At 44.4% G+C, this 22,602-nt stretch overlaps 1 protein-coding gene across 1 annotated transcript in view; it reads left to right on the top strand.

Annotated features, from left to right (window-relative positions):
- LOC138293454 (calreticulin-like) overlaps nucleotides 1-22,602 on the top strand; it is a 114,454-nt gene that overhangs the window by 60,067 nt on the left and 31,785 nt on the right. Inside the window, exons 4-5 of the mRNA XM_069232683.1 lie at nucleotides 5,873-5,967; nucleotides 8,756-8,965. Coding sequence (XP_069088784.1) covers nucleotides 5,873-5,967; nucleotides 8,756-8,965 — 305 coding nt within the window. The remainder of the gene's footprint in view (nucleotides 1-5,872; nucleotides 5,968-8,755; nucleotides 8,966-22,602) is intronic.

Raw genomic sequence — 22,602 nt, forward strand, 5'->3', positions numbered from 1 at the left:
TCATTCCCCTGCGATTTAACTGTATCCTCTGTCCCCGAAAGGCACCCCTCCATCTCTGTAACAGTGTGCATGGTGTTTCGGAGATCCTGTCTAATGAGAGCCAAATCTACCTTCAGTTCCCCAATTTTGCCTTCCATAGTGACCTTTAAGTCTCCAATGGCCTGCAGGATAGTCGCCGTTTTGGCAGCACCCTCCAGCTCAGGGGTCGCGGCTGCTGCTCCCACATCATTCCCAGGGATATTTTGCTTGGCATATTTGTCTATTTCTTGTTGCTGTTGTGGTGCCGGTGTGCCCATTGTCTTGTTGCCTACCATTGTAATGACACATGAGATGCCACCCGCACCGTTAGGTTTGTCTGCAGTCCTACGTCCCAAGGGTCACTGTTTACCCCCGGCTACACCTCTTTATGACACCATCCGCCTAGCTGGGCTTCTCGGCTTTTAGCGGCACGCTGGCTCCCAACTCCATGGATTCTGCGTCATTTCCTACCCTTCCATTTTGTCCTTCTGGGGGCTGGATGTTGTTCCAATACATCTTCCAGTTGATCGTTTCGTCACTAAACTGCGGCCTACATTCCGCCCCCTCCTTCAGGCCACCTAGAACTTCCTGCAGAGAGGTACAGCAACTATGGGCCCCAGGCTTAGGTCTCCTCAATTCTCCACTCTCAATTCCTGACCCTAGGGTCTGTAATCGCTGAAGGTGAGAAGGGAGGGCTCCAGCAACTTCCGAAGCCTCAGCGCCCCCCCTGGCATGGCGCCCCACCGCCCCAGGCGACCACTCCGCCAGTTCACCAGGTCTCAGCCAGCCTTTTTCCCGCAACAGCTCCTTATCTGAGCCCCTAGGGCGTCTTGCTCACCTCTCCGCCAGAAGCACCCTAGGGCTCCTCGTCCTCTCCCTCTGTGCTCTCAGTTGAATCGCTCTTTCCTCCACCTGGAGGAGCCTCAGGGAGGGCACACAAGGTCTTCCGTGCGCTGCCTCAGTCCAGCATACAGGTCACCTGTCGAACCTGCACGCCTTAGTCCATCGTCAATGCCCCCCAGGTACACCAGGCCACGATCTTGCTGCTCCTCGCGACTCCTGGGTGTCTTCGTGCCCACAGCACCTGGCCCATCCTCCGGGCCGTCACTCTTCAGGCAACGTGCTGTCCGTCACTACCACAGAGACCGGTATCTCGCCCTCCAACCCTCATGTACCGCAAGCTAACCCGCGAGCACCGCGGCCGAGCAGGTCTCATCGGCGCATCTCTGCCTTCAGTCCTCCATGAATCCGTGAGAGTGATCCCCACACTACGGTCTAATCAGCCGGTTCATGGGGTGTAATTTTCTTTGCATTTTTAATGGATATTTGAGTGGATCATAGGGGATGACGGTATGGGGTCGCGGAGCTGCAGTAAGCTGCAGCCATCTTGGTCGGCATCAGGCCACGCCCGGGAAAGTTTAATTTTAGTGCTTCCACTACTTTCTGTACCACCAGAGTGAACAAAAAGATCTTCTGTGAAGGAGGTCTTGATAGGCAAAGGATATCCCTTTCAGGGGATGTACCCAGACCACTTTTAATTTGTAAGTCCAGATAAAGGCCACAATCTGTGTTGTAAGATGAAAGGAGGCTTGCGTACTCCAAGTCATTATAATCTTAATGGCCATAACACTTTTCAGCCACCAAGAGCATTGGAGTCAGACCTGAAAAGCTTTTCCACATGGGCAAATCTCTTGCCCAAAGGAGAGGGTATGCCAAAGGTTTGCTGTGAAAACAGGCCCAAACTTTTTCTTTTGGCATTCAAATAATATCTGCTGACCTTGAGGGTTTTGGAGACAACACTGAAATCAGTTCTGAGGGCATCAGTGTCATGGACAGCATCAAGAGTATGGTAGTTAGCAACTTAAAGGGCACTTGCTTCCTCAGAGGCAACTCCAAGGCTGAAGCTTGTTTAGGTGTGGGGTTGGCTATTGTCAGAGTCATAACCACAGGAATCACCAACCCTCTAGGAGTGATCACACCCTTGGGGAGTGGCCAAGAGTGTAAAGAGACCATTCTGAGGATTTCTAGCATGACATGCCAAAAGCTTCGACTGGTGCAAGGTCACCATTGAAGTCAGAAATTCTGGCTTTATCTTTTGTATAGTGTCCTAGTCAGTTCCAATGATAAGGAGGAGCACAGCTTGAAACTACGAATGGCTTCAAGAAAAAGACTCTTCCTCTAGGAAGAAGGAGTTTCTCCTTCTGATGGTGCTTTTTGTGTTTTTTATCTTGTAGGGTGATCTTTATTAAGACTGTTTACTTTTAGGGGACTTACCTGAAAGGGAAGGAATATGCTTCAGCAAAACACTGGAGCTCTTGGGCAAATATAACTTGGCTTCTCAACCCTAATGTCCTTCATCTACATTGGTGAACAGGAGTCCCGGATCATGTTCAGAGCCAAGACGCCACATACATATATTGTATTGGTCTGACAAAGACATTGCGTGCCATCTTTGACAGGGTTTTAGCTCTGAAAACCTGAGAGGAGGCATATGACCTATAATTTTGATGGAGAAGCACTGAAAACAGCTCCGGACCCCTGTCAATGAGGAGCGTAAAAACAGGAATTGTGCCTGATGTATTCCAGTATCGTCACATCCTGATTGAGCAGTGTCACTGCTGTGATCAAAGGGCACCACCTGCCAACACTGAAGAGCCGTTGCTTGCGGAAAAAGTTCTGGATCGAGACTGGCACCTGAAAGATATTCATAGGGAGAGGAATCTGTGGCAATAAGTATCCATCAGAATTAATGTTTGTAGCTGAGGCAAAAAAGGAACTGTCAACTAGTGCCCTAAAGGTTAAAATTGTAAACTTGAGGAGGTAGACTGAATGTTGATATGGTGTAATAGGCAAGTACCACTGAAAGGCAGGTAGTGCTGGGACAGATTCAGAATCAGTGGCATGTCAGGCATAACCAGTGATGTGCCTTATTCAGCCCTCCTTTACTTAAATGTCAGGGTTCTAGATTTCCTCATAGGCCAGTTCACATCTGTAATCTTGTATTATCTTTCCAAAAATATTTACATGTGACAGTGTCTTAAACCTAATTCTCTGGAACAGTTAGCAGGACTACACAAAACATTGTACAAAGGTAATAAAACAAAGCTTCCGAAAACAGTAGAAAAATGGCTTTCCTTTCACAAGAAGGGTAGTTTTAAATGCCCAGCTGGTTAACAAAAAATGTTAGAAATGTTCTCCTGAAGGCTTTAACCTAAGACTTGGAAAATATTTAGACTTCTTTTGCAATACCAACAAATCCCCAAAACTCTCAAGGACACTGTGACTTTTGCAATATCACAAAAGAAAATGATGGACGGAGTGTTGAGACTTTTCAAACACTCACCTCCAGTCACAGATCTGGGTTTAATCCATTGTTATTTTGCTTGCCACGTCACCCTAGTTCGGACCCAGCCATATTCAAATCAGTCTTGACCCTGCTCCCAATGGGAGCAGTCCAGCCCCAACTGCAAAGCCAGGTCCTCCCTGGACAGGATTCAAGGATCCTGGTACCGGTTTCAGGGTATTACCCTTCATCAGCCAGGCTAGCTTGAATCCAGTGGAGCAGCAAGCAAGGGACCCACGTCTGGGCATACCCTAGCCACTTAGGGCGCACAAAGCAATTTCCCAAAATAAAATAATGGACGGAGTGTTGAAACTTTTCAAACACTCACCCCCAGTCACAGATCTGGGTTTAATCCATCGTTATTTTGCTTCCCACGTCCCCCCCCATGAGGAACAGGGTCAAGACTGATTTGCATATGGCTGGGTCCAACCTGGGGTGGCATGGTGAGCAAAAGAATGATGGATTAAACCCAGATCTGTGACTGGGGGTGAGTGTTTGCATTGTTCAGCACTCTGTCCATCATCCTTTTGTGTTCCATACTGTGACTTTTGCACAGCCCGAGAAGTACTCACCTGCCTAAATATTTGCAGATTCTGAGCTATAACTGATGAGCATTTCAGAAAGAGAAAATGTAATGCTGAAGTGTTTAGAACTTGCTTTTTTTCTTTGTTTTTTTACAATTGGGTTCCGCCCATTTAGTGGGCATTGATTCTTTGCTTTGTGAATCACTCAGTTTTTGACATTTTACTGTGAGTGAGTCTAACTACATGTGTCTCACCCACAGTAATCACATGGCAAATGGACTGCGTGTGTTTACTGCCAATGTCTGCCTTTTAAGATAAGGCCTCTGCAACGCAGCAAAGGTAAGAGGCACTTGGCTGGTTGCACATGAACACATGTGCACACGTGTGCGGGTTGTCCGTGGAGGACTGCTGTTGTGCGCAGCACAGTAACTGCACACAGGTAGCCTGGCACAATGGGGATATTCACCTGGGGTAGGTCTCATAATGTTAGTGTACACTAACAGGAAAAGTCAGTGTGATTTACTGTTTTGTCTGTACTGACACTTTATTATACACATAGGGAGAGAACTGCCTTAGAGTGCAATTTTGCTTCCCTTTGGCATACAGAGACCATTTTCATCTTGAATTGGGTTGTAACCTGTGCGGGAAAATCCGCATTTTCAAAATGATAACTGTACACTTTATGGGTCATCGCGAGTTGTCAAATTTCTCTGGCTCAGCTCGGGATCAGAGACCAGGCCTTTTGCCATCCTGCTGTGTCCAGTTAATTACAGTTCTCTCCAGCAGTAGGTGTGATTAGTGGGTTCCTGGATGATGCTATTATGGATTGGTCCAGTATGCTGTGCAGGAGGGTTGGATCAGAGATAGAGAGGTGAGATGGCACACTAGGACTGGCCAGGAGGGCTTGACTTCTGGAACTTTCCTCTCCCCTTTAAAAAACTTGCATAAGGAGGTTCTCTCTTGCATGTAGATTTCGCTGCACTTTGCTGCTGGACCCTGGGACTACCATGGAGAGCTGGAAGGAGGGACCCACTGACGCCCACCAAGTACTAAGGTCCTCATTATGAACTTGGCGGTTTAGACCACCATGCTGGTGGCGGCGTAAAAGACCACCACCGGCATGGCGGTCTGAACCGCTATATTATTAACACAGGGAGGGCTGCCTGTGGCGGCCTTCTGCCACCGCCAGGCAGCCGCCGACAGGCAGCCTGACGATGGCAGATTACATTATCCGACAGGGCAGCGCTGCAAGCAGCGGTGCCCTCTGGATAATGTACCCTGTTTCCCCCAGCCTTTCCCTGGCGGGTTCCCCCGCCAGTAAAAGGCTGTCGGAAGGGGTGCTCCGGTGCCACCCAGGTGGCCCCTGCACTCCCCATGCATTTTGCATGGGCAGTGCAGGGGCCCCCGTGCAGTGCCCCGTTGCGCAGAAGTGATCTCCATGTGGAGCCGTAGTCAATGTCCCGGCCCAGCAGAATGTTTTTTATGCGGCAGGCAGGGGCTCAAGGGGGCTGGCGGTCTATGGAAAGACCGCCAGCATGAACACGGCGGTGTTTACCACCGTGTTCATAATGACCCCCTAAGTCTCTGCCCAGTTGACCACAGGACCAGTGGGTCTCCCAAAGGGCCAGTGAGACTGGCACTTTAAGGTCCCTGAGAAAAACCCTAGACTTTTTGCACCCAGAAACCAAGATCAGGATCAATGTGATATCATTAGAATGTGATTCTCTCTGTGGGCTGTTTTTATAATTGCAGTTTGGTGGTTGAAAATGTATGAAAAAATACAAAAAGACAGGTTTTACTGGTTATAAATACACTATTGGTTCCCCATAATGATGACAATGATCACTGCTCATAATATATATGTCCTGTTACCATTAATGAGGATTATTCTTTTTGATAATTGTATTTAAGCACAAAATTATGATTTTAACATGTGGGATTTTGCTCTTGAACCTGTTGGATTCACTAAAACGTGCTTTCTTTCCAGGTCCTGACATTTGTGGAACAGGAAACAAGAAAGTGCATGTTATCTTTAACTACAAAGACAAGAATCACTTGATCAATAAAGACATTCGATGCAAGGTAAAGCCAGTACTTTTTATTTTCTTACTTTGAAAACTGTAACTTCATCCAGTAAACTTGAATGTAATAAGCAAAGAAAACTCTACAGTGATGCAGTCTAGACCTTGATTCAATGTCATAACAGTCAGGAGTGCCAGGTAAGCCACTGGTTCACATATATGAGCAGTGGTCTAAGTTGTGTGCCTTATTTAAATTAAAGAAGGCATAGTAGAGTGCTATACATAGCCTAACTTAACATAATTGATTGAAGATCCTGAGAAGTTAAGGCCAGAATATCCTAGCCAAACATTCCTGATGGCACTATAGAGAAGAACTTGCTGCAGCACCCCAGCCATATCAGCGTTACATTTAGTTCCGAATACCCATTGGGTGTCTGGCTGTGTTCCAAGTATTTCCACCAAAGAGCACATTCAATCAAAGCTAAGTGCCACCACATACTGCTTTAAGATGGTGCACTTCCATAACTTGTCGTTACTGCGAACTACTTAAGCTGTAGCCAGAATACTTTAAAATCGTCATAGCCTTTGTGACATTAGACATGAGGATTCCACACAAAATGCTGTTCCATTAGAGTACCCACACAGTTACATTCCTTAACTTTTCCAAGCAATGATTACCACACCACCAATAGAAAGCACTGGGGGTATCTCCAGGTTTAGGGCCTGGTTTGGCGGATGGGTTACTCTGTCACAAACGTGGTGGATATCCCATCTGTCGTATTAGGGTCTCCATATGCTATAATGGGATCGTAATACAGCGGTCTGGATATTCGTCACATTTGTGACAGAGTATTCCCCTCAGCCAAACTCTAAATCAGTCCCTTAGCCTTTTGATTGCTATTAATAGTCAATGGATGACAGTAAGCCTTCAGTCCCAATCGCCAATCTGTGTATGGATCATGGTATGGTCAACCACCAAGTATTATGTATGTAACATAAATGCAAAACTACAACGTCCCAGTGCAGGAGGGAAGCTGTTCTTTCTGGCCATTTCCTTAGGAAGATCTGCAATACATTCCAAGAAAAGAGTAGAATCCTCTTCAAAGGCCCTTCTTAGATTGCTGAATCTCACAACTTGGACCATCAAGCTGAGCAGTTCACTTCACCAAGTGCATCCACAAAGACGCCTTAGAGTAGTGCTGTTGACTTTTAAAAGTCCTGAACATCTATAAAGATGCAATAGAGGAATGCTACTGACTTTTACAAGTCCTCAAGAAATCTACACAGGCGCTGTAAAGTAGTGCTGTTGACTTTCAAATGTCCTGAACACGTCTACACAAGCACCGTAGATTAGCACTGGTGACTTTTAAAAGTCCTGAACAAATGTACATAGACGCCATAGAGTAGTGCTATTGGCTTTTAAAAGTCCTGAACAAATGTACACAGGTGCCATAGAGTAGTGCTGCTGACTTTTAAAAGTCCTGAACACATCTACAAAGGCTCTGTAGAGTAGTGCTGTTACCTTTTAAACCTTTAAAACATCTACAAAGGCGAAGTAGAGCTGTCGACATATACAGTGCCTTACTTAATAAAACCTCCTATGCCATGATACCAAGAAAGAAGGTGATCCCTTGAGGAACCTGATGTGCACAAATAACAAAATATTAAACTGTATAGCCCAATCAGTAATTCTGGAATTGTGACAATAGCCATTTGGTTTTCAGCTCTCTGTAGTAGAATTAAAGGCTGGCTTTAGTTATGTTCTACAGCTTTTTTGTGCCAACCATCTATGAACACTCTAAACCCATAATCCTCTGCTCAATGTCAGAAGTTAAATACACAACTGTCTTATGAGTTGTCATGCTGGGATGATTATTTCTCCGGCTCAACTCCTAACAACATGTCACATTACCTTTTTTCCATAATTGTGGGTTGTGCCCCGATTCACAGGAATAAATGTGCTTAGAAGTCATCCTACTTTTTCCTGCTAGAGTCCTGGAAAATGAGTGCTAGTTGCCCTTCCCTGAATCGGTAGGGTAACCTTCATTCTGGCCTCACAGCCTTTTTGCAAACGGACCATCAAGTCAGTACTTTACCCTGGCCGGTCCACTGGTGTAAGCCTAGTGCTTCCCCCAACCCAAAATTGAGCAGGGGAGACACAAGTTCAGAAGTTTGATTGGAAGGAAACACTCCTGGTTTACAGGGGTACTCCCTCACTGCTGAACTCTCAATCGAGCCCTATGTCCAGAGCTTAAGATGAACATTTTAGAGATACATATGAAGACAAATAGCAATGTGGTAAAGGTCACAAATGTAGTCGTCTCTATTGTATCGTGTAAACCTGTTGTTGAAAGTTTCGAGGTGATAACCTTGTAGTTCATCAATTGTGTGAGGTCCTGCGTCTAAAACAAACCAACAAGAACATCCAAAGTCAAGCTACTGCTGTTGGTTCAACAAATTTGTCCTCTACAAATTCTCCAACAGAAGCGCTACAAATAAAAATAATTTTGTTCCAACTTGAAAATTACTAATTCCTGATTTCTTCAATTTGGCTGGTAGAAAAGTTACTTCATATTTTTGAATCTAGCAAATACACTCTTAACTTTTGCCACATTGGGGAGCCAGTATATAGCGAGGCTGGTTGGTCTTACATGTTTTCTCTGCACTCGACACTCAGAACAGCACTAATGGGCATGATACAGAAACACGTCCGTGCAGGCCATTTTTATTCCACCATTGATCAACATAGTTGTATAATGTGTTTTGATTTTTCCATTATCATGTGCTCCCAGTGCAAGTGACAAATTATGTATTTTGTTTTTCTCTTAATTTTCATATTCCCCCACCAGGATGATGAATTCACTCACCTCTACACGCTAATAGTCCATCCCAATAACACCTATGAAGTCAAGATTGATAATGCGAAAGTAGAGTCTGGAACGCTAGAAGAGGATTGGGATTTTCTTCCGGCAAAAAGAATTCTGGACCCTAATGCAACAAAACCGGAGGACTGGGATGAACGAGAACAGATCGATGACCCTGACGACAGGAGACCAGATGTGAGTAAACTACTAGGGAAGACTTTTGTTCTCCTATTTATATATTTTTAAGTTCTCTTCCTTTCAAATAAAACATACTGTAAAGATACTTAGAACCTCATTACAAATGCAGATTAAATATCAGTTAAGTCAGTAAGAGGAATTACCAGCTGAATCACAATTTTAAATTGTGTATATACTTTTTCCCTGTGTGCATTTCACCTGTGAAAACCTGGCAATATCTGTGCAGATATAAATGCCAGGAAATTAGTTAAAACATGCAGGGAACAGTGTGCACACAGTGATTCTTGCATTATTCCCCATTGCCAAGTCATTAACTCGCAATTTCATGGGAATATTTCCCAGGAGAAATTCCAACCCCTACTGTTTCATTATTTCTCTGTATGGGGATTCTAAGATTGTATTTCTACTTGACCATTTTTTAAGGTCACCAGGTAGGTTATGGGTTAATACCAGCTAATACGTTCGTTGTCCAGTCTTTGCTTTACTTTGTAAAGAAATTTACTTTAATAAACACTAGAAAAATATAGTACACACAGAATGAACATACATAATGGAAATCTGAAGTCTCCATGACCCTTTGGGCCAGAATTCTGACCCCATATAATATTATAGCGCCTACACGCTAAGAGCTATAAAACAAGTTAACATTGGAATATACACACCATGTTGCACAAGGTTAATGGGAAAAGCTATGTTAATCAGACAATATAGTAACATCAGAGGCACTTGCTCAAGTAAATAATGATTCTTATCTTTCATAATTAATATTATAGTCCAAGTATATATTTTGATCATGTAAAAAGAAACCATCAAAGTCCAAGAACACACTGTCATGAAGAAAGTCCGATCACATGACGAACAAATAAAATACGTCTCAGTTCTTCTGTGTGGTTTATCAGTTAGTAGTTTATTTATTTCAAGCACAATTCTTACTCTTCTGTGTATGCAGATGTTGGGTTTCAAATGTACCTCAGCTTCTGTGTATGCAGAGGTTGAATTTCAAATGTACCTCAGCCAACACGTGTTTCGTCTTAGGGAATAACCCGACGACTTCCTCAGGGCTGATATAATGTCAGTTCTTGAATCTGCTTAATGAGTTCGAACATCATATTGGACGAGCTCCAACAAATTGCCTCACGCTGTAATAGCTGTCAAAACTTCCAACCAGGAATACTAGATCAACCCGACACTTTATATGATAGTACTAGTATCAAGTAGTGAAAAGTTATGCCACGAATGCCGGTCGCGAGTACCCAGGAGAAATTCCAACCCCTACTGTATCATTATTTCTCTGTATGGCAATTCTAAGATGGTATTTCTACTTGACCATTTTTTAAGGTCACCAGCTAGGTCATGGGTTAATACCAGCTAATAAGTTAGGTGTCCAGTCTTTGCTTTACTTTATAAAGAAATGTACTTTTATAAACACAAGAAAAATATAGTACACACAAAATGAACATTGAAATCTGCAGTCTTCATGACCCTTTGGGACAGAATTTTGACCCCATATAGTATTATAGCGCCTACACGCTAAGAGCTATAAAACAAGTTAACACTGGAATATACACACCATGTTGCACAAGGGTAATATACAAAGCTAGAATCTTGTAATGCAGTGATTCGGCTTAAGCAATTAAAATAAAGTCAAATTTACCCATCCGCCCACTGTCCCACCACCCAAAGGCACAGAATTCAATCAATAAATTATAAATTTATAAAGCACGGCTACTCCAAGAGTGTCCCATGCTGGTGGATCCCATTCACACCACCCGGGCATAGTATTTATTCTCACTGAAAGATTCTCTTAAATAGCCAAGTTTTGAACAATCACCAAAAAACACTTTTCATCCCTCATTTCTCACATGTGTGGTCGAAGGAGATACTGAGCCTATGCCGTGAAATGGAAAAATGACACGTCTCCCCACTTTTTTGCTTGGATTTCGGCATATAGCCCAGTCCTGCCACAGAGGAATGGAGAGTTCTAGTTGGAACAGAGAATTCTAGTCTAGATTGCTCACCACCCTTGGAAACGGCACTGCTCTGATGGTGTCATGGTCCTGGTTTGGGTGCTTGATGTCTAGACACATTCACTGGAGTCCCACTAGTCCAGTATCCACTGAGCTAACCTAGTGAAGGTTCCAGAACCCCCTCCCCCTCATAGCCCCTGATGACACAAAAGGGGTGGGACATGTACCTCAGAAGCACACTGGTTGAAGAATTCCCAATAGAAGGCCACCCATGGGATATTGCTTTTTGATACTGGTGCAGGACAAGCAAGGGCAAAGCTGGATGCTATGCTGGTGTGGGGTTCAAGTGGTAAGTGTTTCCACAGGATAATCTTCTCCAGCTGCAGATGATAAATGGTAGCACCAACAGGCTCCCATAGCACAGGGAAGAGGCCGGGGATGAGGTAGTCTCATTTTCAGTGACAGTGTCTACCCTGATTCCCTCAATGTTGATGTGCAGTAAGTTGCCTTATGTTCAGCAGCTGCCTTAAGTCTCTTTGTACTTTTAGGCAGCTACTCTTCCACAGGTCTTAGCAGATAGATGACTGTGTACTGGGATGCTGCAAAACCTTTTGCATGATAAGCTGAAGCCCAGCTCCTTTCATCAGAGTGGCAAATTATTTGCCTGCATTGTCCCTGCATTATCACTTCATAGGGAAAGCCTGCTCTCCCGTCATCCTCTTTTGGTACCTGATTGTACTATGCCAATGGAGGAATGCTCATTACCTCCATGCAAGGGGTTCTGGCTACATGAGAGTGACTGAACCCAGAAGATGGGAACGGAGGGCTGTCTGTCCATTAGGGCAGCCTGAGCTAAACAGTGGTGATAGCAGACTCCTGCCCCAGCCCAACAAGCTTCAACAAGGATTAGGGAGGTGGAATGCCCTAATGGTAGAACAGATACCATCTCAGTGTACATTAAACAAAGTGGGTCACCAATCCATTCTCGCCCAGTGATCATAGTCTTGAACATACATATCCTAAACTATAATTCTCAGGGTGGATGCTGTAGGTTTCTTTTTCTTGGGGGAATATGTGAACTTTGTTAATAGGGTTAAAGCTTTTTCCTGCAATCTACTGGGTAACGCATTAGTTTTCTTCCTTGTCAATTCTTGTTTATGAGGTAGAAATGTATATATATTATTTGTAATAAACTACCACTTCGGTTAACCCCCTGTTTGAAACAGGTGACCCACTCCTCCATCACTCTGATTATTTCACCCCTGAATTAAATCAGCTTGTTGTTAGGCATACAATAGCTACTCATTGAGACTTCTTAGATCTGAAACAGGGAAACGAACGTCTGTTGACCTATGTAGACCATTGTTATCACTTGGCTGCTAAAACATATTGGCCTCAGGTTAAGAAGGAATTCCTGGGCCTTACTCCTTGTGTTACAGATGGACAAAATAACTAATAAGTGGCAGATAGAAAAATGCATATATGAATAATCATACCTTCATACCTAAGCTTGAGAGAGGGTCTATTGCCATTTCACTGTCACATCATCCTGAACCATTTCTTGAGAAAAACATGAATGCTGTTGTCTACATACAATGTGTATTGTGGCTAGGACTTTCAGAATGCCACTGAATGCACCCTGTTCTGAAGGAAATGAGAGTTCTCCAGTATTGGATCTTTCCTGTAAAGGTTGCTAAAAAATCAAAACACATCTCTCATGGGTACGTAATGTGCGTTCATAACCAAACCATGCTAGACAAACAACAGAGGAGGGGCCAGTCACCTATCACCAAGAGGCAGAGAACCATGCTGTATAACTTAATGAAAAAAACAAACACTTCATCTGTTCCCTGAGCCTCAACCCGAACCGCAGCTGCTAGTGCTGCAATGAGAACGGGTGCAGACTGCAGCAAGTCATGATACAAAAGGCACAGCACCAGCTGTACTATTTAAAATTGTACATCCTGTATAGCCCTGCCAAGTGCTAAACATTGCGTGACATTCTCACACCTTTCGGTAATGCTGACAAATAATTTAAAAAGCGCTAATCTAACACAAGGTGAGTGGCACTTGGCAAGTTGCTCAGTGTTGGAGGTCAATATACCACACCGCCAGTGAAGGGATGTCCTAGATTTTCAACTATGGGTGATTGCTCGGCGTGCCAACAGCAGGGCGAGGACCAATAACTGGGTTCTGATCTTGGCAACTGCTGGGCTAGGGTAGCCCCCTAGGAGACCATCATCTCAAGTGGCTGATAGTGTGGAAAGTCTGTAGCGCGGTGTGTGTAGGGGGTTCTTGGCAAGGTTTTGCCATGCCTGAAGCATCACCATGTGAATCCTGCCATCGGTGAGAAATTCTCCTGGTTGAAGCTCGCCTTAGGCACTCACAGCCAGAAAGTCCACTAAGACTCCATCCTTAGGAAAATTCCACATTTTGGACCATCCATCTTCCTCCCAGCGTAGCAGATCTTGAAGGGGAAGCATTGTAGATTGAGCCAAGAATCCTCTCAATGGTAATGCATTGGCATAGGAAGGTGCTTCCTTTAGAGCACTAGGTAAGCAAATTGAGTAATCTCCAACAGTGGGGCTGTGGCTCCAGACCGGGCACCATAGAGGAACAATACAGTATGCAGTGCACCTTCTTTGATCTGGTCAGCTGAGAGGCCAGTCCTGGTCAAATTGTGCCCTGCTAGCCATAACTGCCCTGCTAGTCAGTATGCGTCCCACTTCAGTTGCATTGCATAGTAGTATGCCTGGACGTTTCATGCTCCAAGGCCCCTGAGGTCGGGAGGCAGGAGAAGTTTAGATAAAGCTATGCGATTTAGTAGTACTGAGTTGAGGTCACAAAACATTTTTGCAAGGATCAGAACAGGCTAATTGGTAAAGTGGTACAATAAGCACTGGAAGACTACCATCTTTGAAAGGTCTATACGCCCCATTATTGTAAGCAGTAGAGTATTCCAGAATGTTACTTGGGACTTAATGGCACATATTGCATCCCCAACGTTGCCTTCAAGGAGGTCTTTGGGCATATGGAATAATTTGATTCCAAGATTTGAAAGAATGTGGGGCTCACTGTGGTCATTCAGCGCTGAACATAAGGGCTGTTGTGACATAGAGGGAATGTAACTGTTTTGGTGGAGTTGGCATGAAGGCCAGTGATGATATGGAAGGAGTTCTATTCTGTTACTAGAGGGGTAACGGCCATATGAGAGGTGCGCAAGAAGAGCAACATTTCATCCTTCTAGAGCGATAGGGTGTGTTTAACGTAACCCAGGGGACTGCCTATCTACTAGATGCAATGCATTGTGTGAAAACAGGTGAACACAAAGGAGGTCATTTAAAGTTAGCTGGCAGGCTAACAATCCACAAACTTATCAGAGGCAGTGGCTGTTGTTTTTCGGGTGATAGACCCCTCCTGTATTGTGAGACCACATGACTAGCAAGAATCTCATTGCCTTCAGTGCAATCGCCAGTACAGTGGTTGTTCTGAAGGCAGAACAGTTTGCTGAGCGTGTTCCATGTTGTTTAGGTGAACGTTTTAGGTTTTCAAAAACAAACTTCCAAAATTGGAGTTTGTTGTTGCAAAAAATAAAACGAAGGCCCTCATTATGATACTGGTGGTACCGCCGCGGCGACGGCTGCCAAAAGACCGTTGCCGCGGCTACCAGCCATCCACCGTAATATGACCTCAGCCGGATTTCCGCCAGAAGGATGGTGGAATCCAGGTGTGGCCATGCCGGTGGATGGTAAGATGGTAGACCACCGCCAGTCGTATTATGAGAAATAATACGGCCTGGCGCTGTTCTGCTGGCGGATGCTGCTGCTGGCAGCAGTGCCCCATCCCGTCTCCTGATGGAGGACCCCCTGCACACAGGTAAGTGGGTGCTTCAACAGGGGAGGGGGTTAGGGGGTTTTGTGTGTGTGGTTGTGTGTGTATGTTTGTATGTGCGTGTATGCGGGTGTGTGTTGTGTGTTGGTGCATGTATGAAGGTGTGAGTGCATGTGTTATGTTTTGTGAATGCGTGTGTGCTTGCATGTTTGAAAGTGTGTGCGAGTGTGTTTGAGTGGAAGTATGCATGCGTGGATGTTTGTGGGAATGTGTGTGTGTATGTGTGTGTGAAGGAGGGTTGTGAATGTAGTGGGGGGGCATTGGAGAGGCAAAGGGGTGGGGAGGATAACTGGAGAGGGAAAAGGGGGAAACCCCTATCAGTGACAGGGAAGGAATTCCCTGTCACTGATAGTGCCTACCGGCATGGTTTCCATGTCGGTAAGGAAGCCACAAAAACCATGGCAGTAGGCGGAGTCATAATCCTGCGGGTGGAACAGTGACGGCCGCCGGACTGGAGATAGATATCTCCAGCCCGGTGGCTGTCGCCGCCATGGCGGTCGGAGTGGAAGCCAACCTGCCAATGTCATTATATGGCGGTACGTACCGCCAGCCCATTGGCGGTACTTACCACCATATTTCCACCGACCGCTGGGGTCATAATGAACCTCTCAGTCTGTTACATTTTCTTCCTGCAAGTGTCATTGTTTGTGTTCTCAGACAAAGGTACCAGGCATAAAAATCTAATGGCCATCATCCCATACTTAAAAGGGTAAAGTAACTGTGACATTGCCCTGGCGGCCCCGTGGCAGACAGGTCAAAGATTTTTGCTAGAAGAGTCAACTGAGGCTCCACCAGTGAAAGCTCTATAATTTCCCCACGTTTAATTAGGAGGAAAAAGCAACGGTTTGGAGTTCCAGGTGAAGCGCCAATTTACGATAATTCACCTGCTCACCAAACTGTAATTGAGCAACACAGTCTAGTAACTGCCAGGAAGGCAACATATTTACCAAGATGAAACCTTCAAAACACTGGAACAGCTAGTACAGAGTAATACACTGAAATCAATGGGGATTTAAAAGTAGAAACTGGATGCATATAATCATGATAAAATATTATTAACTGCAGTTCCTGATGTAAGAAACTAATGGCTTGGAAAATACTGAATGGGAAAGAGAAGTTGGAAGGTCTCTTCTGATTCCTATTGTGAAACTGATCTGTTACAACATTTCTCAATAATGTAATAATTTCATGGACACCTTAACCGAAACATATGAATAAGGGGAAATTAGAGACTTTTAAATACTTTTCAAAAAGTAAGTTCTCTATGAGCTGTAAAGATTTTCTATGGTGTGGGTTAAATGTTGCTGATATCCCCATTAGTATGGTCACTTTGTAGATCTACTGAACTAAAATTATTAGGAGGTAAACCCTTTGTCAATGAGTTTAGTTACAGAGAGCAAAGATCCAAAGCTGATTTTCCTACTGAATGCAACAATTGTTTACTATGCTATAGCGAGTGTCTGCTTAAGTGTGGACATTGATAGCATGGTCTAGTACGAGTGTGAAATAATTATTCATATACCTGAGGAGAGCCTTTATGGGAAGAAGGGTGGGTCACATATGAATCTATGAAATATACCAATACTGGAGAACCACAGTTACAGGTAAGTAACTAATTTTCTTCTCCAATATTGGATCTTTCATAGATTCACATGCTTGAATCAGAATAACAATCAATATTCAACATTGTAATAGTATTCACAGTATCCACAGTAATAATAACAATAATAATAACATCAACAATAATAACAATAATAACAACAATAACAACAATAATAACAATAATAATAATATTAATTATTATTATTATTATTTTAAGACATACGTTTTGGTGATCGGAAACAATCCCTCACTGTGGGACCAATACCTTTGGCCCCCTTTCCTGGGATCTCCTCCATTACCCAAATCTGAGGGTTAAAAGCTTAGGGGATTTCCTTGACAAAGAGTTATGAATGGTTGTACAGGCCCTGAAAGGTATCAGCCGTCTGTTTTGGGCTTTTAAGATCTTTAAAGAAATTCCTTAGATGGTTACCTCAGGAGTGCAGGAAATTGGTAGTGCAAGGCCTAATTTTGTCTCGTCTGGACTACGGTAACTGTTTGTTCCTTGGAAGTCGAGCTTATGTAATTAAAAAGTTGCAGGTCGTCAAAAACACAGCAGCACATGTTTTATTGGGAGTGCCAAAGTAAAGATCTGCCAGCCCAGCATTAGCTCCACTGCACTGGCTACCAATCAAGAAAATAATCAAATTTAAAGCCCTATGTATTGTACATAGATTGAAACATTCTTCAGGCATTCATCCCCCTCAAAACCTGATCACCCCTCATGCTGCTAAGAGGGCGTCAAGACTTAACAGCCGCTTGCTCTTAAATGTTCCCAGTATTAAGAGAGCCAGAGGAGGAGGCCAATCATTTGCCTACAGGGCTGCCGTACTGTGGAATTCCCTGCCACTCAAGCTTCGGTCCAACAGTAATTTGTTGACTTTTAGAAAACAATTAAAAACTCATTTTTTGTTTAGGGTGAGCTTAACGACTCACGATTATGGTCGTGTTCTGCTTTTCTACAGCGCCGGGATGCCCAGGAGCTGGGTAGCTGCTTGCGCTCTATAAGAGCCATTAACAAAACATAACTTATGTCATGTAGCATACATTTAGCGGATGGTGGGAAAAAAAAGGGGCTCACCTTAATGAAACAGATGTCTTAGCATTGCCTGTCCTATTGCTGCACCAGGCTTCTGTGCTTCATCCAGACATTAAGGCTTTGTAAATGTGCGTCTGCTGGACCATGTTGTTGCATGGCATATATCCTGGAGAGGTACCCCAGCAAAAAGAGCTATAGACGTGGAAATAGCCCTGGTGGAATGGGCTTTAACCTTGTCCTGTAATGGTTTCCCAGCTTGTGAGTGGCATTATAGTTCATCCAGTCCATCTGGCAATGGTCTGTTTGGATACTGGAAAACCTTTCTTGACACAACCATATGCTAAACAGTTGGTCAGCTTTTTGGATCTGAAAGGTCCTGTGTAAGTAAAATTTCATATATCTCTTTACATCCACAGAATGTAGTGACTTTTCTGCAACTGTTTGCGGGTCTAGAAACATTTTTCTCAGGACCGCTGGTTTGTTCAGATGGAAGTCGGATGGAACCTTCGAGATAAACTTAGGATTCGTTCGAAGTATAATGCTGTTTGATGTGAACTGAAGAAAAGGTTCTTTGATGGTAAAAGCATGGATGTCACTTACTATTTTGGCAGATGTGAGAGCCACTAAGATTGATGTCTTCCAAGTGAGGTATTTTAGTGAGGTATTACAATTGTAGAGGCTTTCGTACAAGAGGAAAAACTTTGACGAGGCCTTTGAGGATATGTTTCACCACGTCACTAGACCATAAAGAAGGGGCATAATTGGAACATCTGAACCTGGAAATTGTTGCTAGGTGCACTCTTATCGACATATGAGATAATCTGGATTTCGCCAAATGAAGCAGATATGGGATTATCTGATCCAGCGGTGATGTGAGAAGGTGAATGTTAGAATTTATACACCAGAGGCAAAAATGTTTTGATTTAAACGTATATGTTTTGTTTGATGTATCCGCTATCGCTCTGGCAAGTATTTGTCTGCATTCTGACAGAATGTCTAACCTGGAGGACTCATTGAATTCAGGAGCCAGGCCGATAAGTTTAGTGATGTCAGGTCCGGATTCCTGATCTGGCTCTAGCTCATGGTCAGCAACGTTGGCATCAGTTTGAGCTGGACATGTGGTTGTTCCGATAGGAGGAGGAGCTCCATGAACCAGAACTGCCTGGGTCACCTGGGGGCTATAAGGAGGAGCCGGCACCATTCTCTCTTCAATTTGTTCAGCCCCTTGGGGATCAATAGGATCGGGGGGAAAAAGCATAAGCATAAATTCCTGCCCATCTAATTGAAAACACATTCCCCAACAATCATTTTTGGGGATGCCAGCTTGCATAAAATAGGCATTTCTTGTTCTCCTTCATAGAGAATTGATCTTAGTTCGTTGAAAACCTGTTGGTCTAGCTCTCACTCGTGATACGGAATGCTCGTTCTACTTAGCGAGTCTGCCAGGAGGTTGGACACTCCCAGAACATGTTCTGCTTTGAGTGAGATTTGTTGTTGTAGAGCCCAATTCCAAACGTGCTACGCTTGATGATATAAGCGCTAGTGATCGTGTCCCTCGTTGTTTGTTGAGATAGAACACACTGGTGGTATTGTCTGTGCACATGAGGACTGCTGAGTGCTCTATTTTGAGTAGAAAATCTTTGAGCGCTAGCTCGCTCGCTTTTAGCACCAGTTGATTGATGTGAAGTTTTTTTTCTGTTGGACTCCATTTTCCACTGATTTGCAAATCTTGGAGGTGGGCACCCAAACTCTCCGGGGAAGCGTCTGCCTTTATGATAAGGGTGGAAATTTGTTGCAGATATGAGAGCCCCTTGGATAGATTTTATTGATGTATCCAAAAAACATGGCAGTTTTCATTACTGTTGTTATCTGAATGCGGTCCTTGAATGAACTATGTGCCTGTAGCCACTGTTTGTCCAGTTCTTCCTGAAGAGGACGCATCTGCAGTTGGCAATTTTGGACAAGAGGAATGCAGGAAGAAACCATTCCGCCTACCAAGTTTTGTGACGGGTTGGAAGAAACACCTGAAGTGCAGAACTTCCACTATAAAAACCAACAGCCGCCGATTGTACTGGATAATCCTCTCTCGGCCAAATCCAGGACGCACAAGCATGAAGGAGACATTATTGGTCCGGCAATTAAAGTAAGATGACATCTTTTTCTAAAAGCCTCATTTCGGTCACCCGTGTTGTTTGTTGCAGAGTGAATATATGCATGAAAAGCGAGTTCTAATCGCTATATTTCCCTTGTGTTTCTACTACTAAAATATAAGGAAGAATGTGGCATTACGAGCAGAGCTGCTGTCTTTAGAACTGGAGAGCCAGGCTCTAGTCACAGCATGAGCTCAACATCCTGTGATATGCCTAAACAATGAGTTTGTCCTTGTGTAAAGTAACTGCAGCTCATGTAAAAAGCTACAATACCTTCGGATCAAGTTTGTGCTATATAAACGGCAGCGTTTGTTATTTTTTATCTGATCGATGCTATAAAAAAGAATTATAATATAAAATTAAATAAAACTTAAATATATCAGGCACGATTCACGCCATGGACATTTAAATTATCTCAGCATCAGCATTATGTCCCTTGTTTGCTACGTAACAACAAATGGCAAATGATAATAGTTTGGGGTGGCCACTTTCTCTGGCCTTCGGTTCTGTGTTCTTCAGGTCACCAACAAGGTCCAGTTTCATTTTCTTATTGAAATTTCCACAAAAGGTAGTCAATGCTGGGAAGGGCACTAAGAACTACTGCTGATATTGCAATAGCACTGATTACAAAGATCTTGTGTTACATGAATGCTTATTGTGTATAGTATTGTTTGTAGTTGTGTAAGACTGTGTGTGGGGTGTGTAGTAGTGCTCTTCCTATGACCTTAGTTAGGTGTGCATGTGTCGAAGCTACACAATGTGGCCTATGGCATGGACATTCCAGGGGCCCACCTGCCAGTGCCGTCAGAATGCGCACTGTCTGCTCTGCATTCCGAGGGTGCTGTTGTGCAAAGGAATTGGCCTTGGTTCCCTTAAGGGAGTCGAGGCCAATGCTGTTGCACTGTTTCTGCCCGGCTGACTGGCGGAAACGTCATAATACTATGTTTCATTCAGCCAGCCCAGTGGAAAAATCATAATATGACATGTGGGGGGGGAGGACACCGGCTTTACGGCAGCCTCCTCCCTGCAAATGAGGCCCTTAATGTTTCATAGAAAAAGTTTTCTTTATTTTAAATTTCTTCCATTTGAAATGATGACTATTTTACAGTTATAAATATGACACAGTGTCTATTGCCCACTGGGAGCAAATGACTTGCTGCCTGTAAATGTGACACTTTGAAATGGGAGAAAATTAAAATCAAGAGTTAATCATGAAGGTAACTTTTCATTTTAATTTTCTCCCATTGAAAAGGAAGCAGAAACATTTTGTTCTCTCACTTCAATATTGAGTCGAAAAGGACTTTTATTTAAGTGTTAAATACTTCAGTGCTTCAGTTTGTCTCCTCTGTGATAAATCTGACTGAGCACTGCTCATTATCAGGCTTTGCTATCTGCAGCCTGATGACAAAAGTAAACACAGCCTTCCTTTAACTTTAAACCCTAGGGTGCCCGGGACGAGGTGGTTACGTCCGCTGCTGTGGTGCTCAGGAGCCCGGGATGTAACCACCTCGTCCTGCTATGGCCCTCAGGGGAGTGCTGGCACCCCCCTCCCCTGGGCAGGGATGGAAGGGGAATCGTTTCCCGTTCCACCCCTGCGCCCCCTGAACCCAGTGGCTTCTGATGACGTCAGCGCTATCGAGCGCTCACCTCATCAGAGGCTGCCCCCAACTCGCCGGAAGCTCAACTTCCAGTGCGGAAAGCATTTCTCCTCCGATCACGTGGAGGAGTGAGAGAGGCATCAAAGGAAAAGCAAAGGCCTTTCCTTTCATGGCTCTCTCAGCATGTCTGCTGCCCACTATACACCAGGGAATCTTTTTTTTTTTTTACTTACTCATAGGAGAAGCAGCCCCTTGGGTAAGGGCCACTCCCCGGGGGCAATTTATTTCAAGGCCATTTCTGCCCCCCTTGAGGGCAAATCGAGCTATTGTAATTAGGCCGATCTGCCCCCAGGGGAGGCAGAAACCTCAAGGCAACAAGGATTGGTGAGTGTGTATGTGTGTGTTTTGGGGGGGGCAGCCCCTTGGTCAAGGGTCACTCTCCATGGGGTCACGTTACTGTTGGCCATATCTGCACCCCTTACGGGCAGATCAGCTAATTTTTGGAATGCCCATCTGCCCCCAAGGGGGCAGAAAGCCCACCAGAGACCAAGGAAGATTTGTTTTTCAAAAAATGGGGCCAAAGTTGTTCTGCCAACCGGTGGGAAGATGGGGCAATTACCCCCGATCCACTCCCGGGTGAGGGTGGGTGCGAGTGAGGGAAAGCCTACTAGATGCCAGGGAATTAAAAAAAACAAAATAGGGTGGTGGCTACCAACCACTATGGGCATGGTTATGCGCCCACCCCAACTGAAGGGGTAACAGTCTCTCCCCTGCACACTAAAACATCTTATCCTATGGCAAGCAAGAGGACATTTGATTATTTTGGGTTTTGGTTTTGCATTTGGGCCATGAGAGCTTGTCTAACTCTCAAAACCGTCCCACTTGGAATGGTGAGTGCTGCACTTTTTGGACTTTGGGATGCTGCCAGGTAGAAAAATCCACAAGACCTAGACACATCTGAAAACTAAACATCTGGGTGAGTCCAGGGTGGTGTGCCTCACATGCACCCGCACCATTTTCTTACCCACAATGCCCTGCAAAGTATCAACTTTGCTGGAAATCACACATTTTCCCCACATTTTTGTGATGGAACCTTCCGGAATCTGCAGGAATCCACAAAATTCCTACCACTCAGCAGTGTTGCATCTATACCAATAAAAATTATGCCCCACTTGTCAGTCTAAAAATGTTTTTTTTCAAACTGCCCTTTTGGACCTGCTTTGGTTTCCCCTCAATTTCGACCTGTTTTTGGCTCTTCCCTGTCACAGGCACTTGGCCCACCTACACAAGTGAGGCATCATTTTTATTAGGAGACTGAGGGAAATGTTGTGTGGTAGGAAATTTGTCCCGGTGCGGTGATCCCACACAGCAATGTGGGAAAAATATGGGG

The sequence above is a fragment of the Pleurodeles waltl genome, chromosome 4_2 (genome assembly GCF_031143425.1).
Source record: "Pleurodeles waltl isolate 20211129_DDA chromosome 4_2, aPleWal1.hap1.20221129, whole genome shotgun sequence".
NCBI classification, from domain to species: Eukaryota; Metazoa; Chordata; class Amphibia; order Caudata; family Salamandridae; genus Pleurodeles; species Pleurodeles waltl.